The 5690-nt window shown below is 43.0% G+C and overlaps 1 protein-coding gene across 1 annotated transcript; it reads left to right on the top strand.

The window, feature by feature from the left end:
• Positions 1–2283: 2283 nt before the first annotated feature.
• On the top strand, positions 2284–4497 carry LOC138954371 (D(2) dopamine receptor A-like). The gene is made up of 2 exons (XM_070326237.1): positions 2284–3726; positions 4306–4497. Exons 1-2 carry the CDS (start codon positions 2284–2286, stop codon positions 4495–4497), a joined length of 1635 nt encoding a protein of 544 aa, XP_070182338.1.
• Positions 4498–5690: the final 1193 nt, after the last annotated feature.

The following is a 5690-nucleotide window of genomic DNA, read 5'->3' as shown; positions in this document are numbered from 1 at the left end:
CCCTACGCTAAAGTTTTGATGTGTTCTTAATCTTGCAGTACCTCTGCAGTTATATCATGTGTAAGTTCCATATATCTGTTAGTCAACCTTCCCTGAACCACAGTCTTACGGCATGCTTATTCTCCAAACAACTGCACAAATCACAATGATTAGAATTTTAAAAATGAAAGGCCCACTTGGCCATGTGAAAACAGTTCGCATCACTAGCTGTCTCAGATCGGGCCAGGCTTTCACATGGGATAAGGCCAAAAAAAAAAATAGGTGTGGTTACGGTAACATAGCCAAAAAAAATAGGGTAGGTAGGTAGGCAATCACTTTTTTTTTTTTTAACTTTTTTTTCTAATGTGTACAAATTAAACATACTTGACAGGGAAATAAGTGTGCGACACGGGCGCTTTCGCTTTCATTGCGTTTTTGGCACTCGGGTTTTTTTTTTTTTTTTTTTTTTTGACAAATGTAATAAAAAGTTATAGGATCGGCCCCTAAAAATAGGGTAGGTCGGGTTACCGTAACCACACCTATTTTTTTTTTAGGCCTAAAACAATTTGTGAGACGATGAGGCCAACTCTTTTCATGGGGCTGATTGAACCTTCAGTTAAACAAACACACCAAGAGCCGTGTGAATTCACAAGTAGAACAACAAATGTAGAAGGTTCCTCATAACTAAAGCAAAGTGGGAGAGAAGAGAAAGACCAACCTTGGTGCCGGTGGGGAGCACTTTGAGCGTTCCGTCTTGCCAGGTCTTGGCTTTCTTCGTCTTCTGGTGAGTGTACAGCACCTGTACACCACAGTCACACTACTTACAGTGGAACCCCCCTTTTAAGACCCCCCAATGTAATACTCCCACCCTTTTAAGACCCTGTTATTTTTTTAGATTTTCTGTTCATATCCTCTGTTAATTTAATTTTTAAGACTCCCTTCTTTTTAAGACCTCCATTTTTCAGATTTTATTTAAAGGTCTTAAAAGGGGGGTTCCACTGTATAACGTACAGCTTGTTGGTCTTTGAATTCAGAGATCAACACACCAGCTTTACAGTTTCAGTTACAAGCAACTCAACAACATCTGATGTACAACATAAAGTCAGCCTATAATATGTGTACACTGTCCCTCAGCAAGGAATGACAATCAAAATCAATACCCATTCTTATGCTAAAACAATTTAAATGTCATGGTTAATAAAACAAATAAGGTAGGTAGGTCAGATTACTGGGCGTGAGGGCAATCATCCTAGGAGAAAGTTGCTTTGTTTGTTCGTTCATGGGCTGAAACTCCCACGGCTTTTACGTGTATGACCGTTTTTACCTCGCCATTTAGGCAACCATACGCCGCTTTCGGAGGAGGAGAAAGTTGCAAAATACACTGACATTTTGTTTCCGCACACAAATTAAATCTGGTTTTCAACAAATAAAAACTATCCCTGAAGGACGAGAAGAAACCAAGAACCAATGGTACCAGTATGTTTGTTTAAATTGCAAGATTTTGATCAATTACAACGCACTGAATGAGAAAAATGAAAAGTAAAAAAACATGACATGAAAAGTCGACAATCACAGAGACAGACCTGTATGAAGAACATGAAATAACACAAATATTGGTGGACCAAACAAAAGTAGAAAGCACATACTATGTACACTGTCTCCATCTTGTCATTCAGAGGAGTCCTCCAGTCTGCACAAAAATAAAAATAAAGAGTACAGATGAGACCAAAGTCATTTCACTTTTAACCAACTGCTCCACTCAGGTAGCAATCTGTATTCATACGTTTTTTGTATTTTTTTCTTGACTTTGATCAGAAGATTGCCATTTTTAATTAACTCAAATTACAGTCAACTATAGGAGATCTTTTCACTGATACAAAATAGTTTTGTGGTAAACATTTAATTCACATGGCCAAAGCAAAGCAGACATTTAGAGTAACCGAAAATCCATTCAAGGAAGAATGATCATTTTGGCCTTGTAAATACGTATGCCGGTATGGTGAAAGATAAATTTTGCATGAAAAGAAAAACACTATTTTGTCCCTCTCACCTGGGTTAAACTATCATTTTTTTGCGGGGAGTTCTTCCTATAATTTTTGTGTGTGGCAATCCGCGAAATCGCGGAGATTTGCAAATACATGTACCTGGAGTAATCAATATTCCTGATTGACATGAAAATCCGATCTTCTTCTTCACCATCAAACGTTACCAAACTTGTTTGTTTCATTGCAGGCAAATAATGTGAGAGGTGGCAGCTAACTGGACACTTTGTGCTGAAAGAGACAGGCAGAGAAAATCAACATCATGGCACTGGGGGCCAGAGTGGAGGCAGCAGCCCCAACAGGGGACATCGACTCCCTCATATTCCACGACCCCACCGACACGGTGATGACACCGCAAAAAATCATCTTGCTATGCATCCTGTCCGCCAGCAACGTCTTCATGTTGCTAGGCAACGCAGCTTCCATCTACATCATCGCCAAGAGCCCGTCGCTACGGCAACACACGTACTACTGGCTGGTGCTGAATCTGGCGGTGCTGGACCTGATGAACTCGCTCTTCGTGGTGCCCATCAACATCGTGTGGGAGTTCTACGGCTACTGGCCCTTCAGCCAGACGCTCTGCGACCTGGAGATCTTCTGCGACCTTGGCTTCAGCACAGTGGCAGCCTATAGCACGGTGCTGCTGTCGCTAGACAAGTACCTGTACATCACCAAGCCCTTCTTCTACCACAGCCATGTAGGGCCGCGGTCCACGCTGGTCAGCATCCTGCTCACCTGGTTGGTGTGGATTACCTACTCCGCGGCGTCAGTGTTCGGAAAACTGGCGCGCAGCACCAAGGAGTACAAGTATGACTTCCCTCTGGACAACTGTAACTTTGTGCTCAGACACGCCTTCGCCATCACCTCCTTCATCCTCGTCTTCTTCATCCCCCTCATCATCCTCATCTTCACCAGTTCACGCATTCTCTTCGTGGCCAGAACCCACATCAGGAAAATCAACACCAACCATCGCGCTTCTGAGGCAGCCGCTGTCAGCCCCGATGTTTCCATGTTCACAAGAACTATTGCCCAGAACGCTTCCATGCCTGCACAAACTACTTTTACATCTGTCAACAATACTTCTGTGTCTGTGCATAACAGTAACGCTTCTGCATCTGTGGGCAGTATTACCACACCTGCCCCAAACACACCATCACCTGTCCATACTGAAGCCGCCTATGAGAACAATTCCACAGCTGCTCCAAATTCTACCACAAATACAGTGAGAGACAGCGAAAGAACTTTTGGTGCCAGGAGGTATTTAGACATCACCACTGCAACAGTCTTTCAATTGCTATCCCCCACATCAACAGCAAACAAAGACAGTGACAGTTCTGCTGGTGTACCTGTAAATAGTAAAACCACTAACAGCAACACACTACAAGCTCCAGCCAGCAAGAGCCCTACGGGTAACTCGCTTCCAGCGTGTGACAAAACCAGCAAGAGACACCAAGCTTCGGCCAGCAAGCGGCCGACCGCCAGCTCGTTCCGAGCGTTGGGCACGGTGACTCTGGTGGTACTGGCCTTCATCGTGATGTTCGCCCCATACTGGATCGCGTCTGTGGTCAACCTGGGGTGCACCTGCATCCAGCCCCTGGTGTTCGAGGACTACCTGGCCCCCTTCTACTACATGCACTCCCTGGTCAACCCCTACATCTACATGGCCACTGACCGCCGCTACAAGAAGGCCATCAGGCACCTCTGGGCAAAGTCGCCCTGCCGCCGCAACAGGCGGAGAAACAGTGTCACTCCAAACATTCACATCAGCTCCTTAAGTACTTAGAACTGTTACAAGCTCTCTTGACAGAGAAATTAAGTGTTGCTTCAAACATTCACATCAGCTTATTAAGTACTTAGAACTGTTAAAGCTCTCTTGACAGAGAAATTAAGTGTTGCTTCAAACATTCACATCAGCTTATTAAGTACTTAGAACTGTTACAAGCTCTCTTGACAGAGAAATTAAGTGTCGCTCCAAACATTCACATCAGCTCCTTAAGTACTTAGAACTGTTACAAACTCTGCCCACAAAAAAAACAGTGCGGCTCCAAACATTCAGATCAGCTCCTTAACCTTCACCGTGCTTCATGGGTCGTGGACGACCCAGAGCCTCACAAAATCATCTTTACCTCTGAAACTATTTGGATTTTTTGATTGAGACTTCATGTAATCTCTAATCATCACACGACAGTCCCATTGCTCAAATTTTAAAAGATTATCTTTGTAAACAAACAAATAAACGATGACGTAATTTGAATTGGTCAACCTGGGGTGCACCTGCATCCAGCCCCTGGTGTTCGAGGACTACCTGGCCCCCTTCTACTACATGCACTCCCTGGTCAACCCCTACATCTACATGGCCACTGACCGCCGCTACAAGAAGGCCATCAGGCACCTCTGGGCAAAGTCGCCCTGCCGCCGCAACAGGCGGAGAAACAGTGTCACTCCAAACATTCACATCAGCTCCTTAAGTACTTAGAACTGTTACAAGCTCTCTTGACAGAGAAATTAAGTGTTGCTTCAAACATTCACATTCAGCTTATTAAGTACTTAGAACTGTTAAAGCTCTCTTGACAGAGAAATTAAGTGTTGCTTCAAACATTCACATCAGCTTATTAAGTACTTAGAACTGTTACAAGCTCTCTTGACAGAGAAATTAAGTGTCGCTCCAAACATTCACATCAGCTCCTTAAGTACTTAGAACTGTTACAAACTCTGCCCACAAAAAAAACAGTGCGGCTCCAAACATTCAGATCAGCTCCTTAACCTTCACCGTGCTTCATGGGTCGTGGACGACCCAGAGCCTCACAAAATCATCTTTACCTCTGAAACTATTTGGATTTTTTGATTGAGACTTCATGTAATCTCTAATCATCACACGACAGTCCCATTGCTCAAATTTTAAAAGATTATCTTTGTAAACAAACAAATAAACGATGACGTAATTTGAACTATACAGTCCGGATGATGTGGGTCGTGGTGGACCCATAAGGAATTACGTAAGGAATTATACGTTGTTTATCCTTATTTGGATGGCGTGGGTCATGTACGACCCATACTCTGCAAAGAGGCGGAAAAATGTTTATCCCTATTCAGATGGCGTGGGTCGTGTACGACCCATACTTTTTAATTTTACATTGAATCCTTCTTTGGAGAGTATGGGTCGTATACACAGCCAATTCATCCGGACTGTGCAGTCCAAAGCGTGATCCGGTGAAGGTTAATTACATGTATTTAGAACTATTACAAGCTCTACCAACAGAGAAACAATGTCACTCCCAAACAAAATTCACATCAGTTCCTCAAAAGTACATGTTCCGACACCATACCAAGGCTTTCTGTGTTTTAACACTAGCTTTGCACTACACTTATTGTCACAATAGTAACATAAAGGATCAGCTGGTCTGTAGTTTTTATAGTAATAACTATTACATGTAATGGTGTGTACATGTCACTTCCAGAATCTCCCTGAACAACGAGAACTCTTTGTAATTTTGCATTACAATCTTGTATGTATACAGAACTTGTCATCATCAGCGTGTAAAGTTGAAAAACAAAAAAATTCTGTACTCACCAACAGAAGGACAGCACAGTGTTGCTGTTGCTTTTTGTTACATTTAGTCAAGTTATGACTAAATGTTTTAACATAGAGGGGGGAATCGAGACGAGGGT

This window comes from Littorina saxatilis, linkage group LG2, assembly GCF_037325665.1.
Source record: "Littorina saxatilis isolate snail1 linkage group LG2, US_GU_Lsax_2.0, whole genome shotgun sequence".
NCBI lineage: Eukaryota > Metazoa > Mollusca > Gastropoda > Littorinimorpha > Littorinidae > Littorina > Littorina saxatilis.
The sequence above is the reverse complement of the archived record's forward strand: the minus strand, read 5'-3'. Positions and strand labels throughout refer to the sequence as shown.

What these genes read in the sequence shown, in the direction of transcription:
- LOC138954371 (XM_070326237.1), top strand. Translation starts at nt 2,284, where the DNA reads ATGGCACTGGGGGCCAGAGTGGAGGCAGCAGCCCCAACAGGGGACATC. An exon ending in AGGCCATCAGGCACCTCTGG is followed by an intron (nt 3,727 to 4,305) that starts GCAAAGTCGCCC and finishes ACCTGCATCCAG; the next exon opens with CCCCTGGTGTTCGAGGACTA.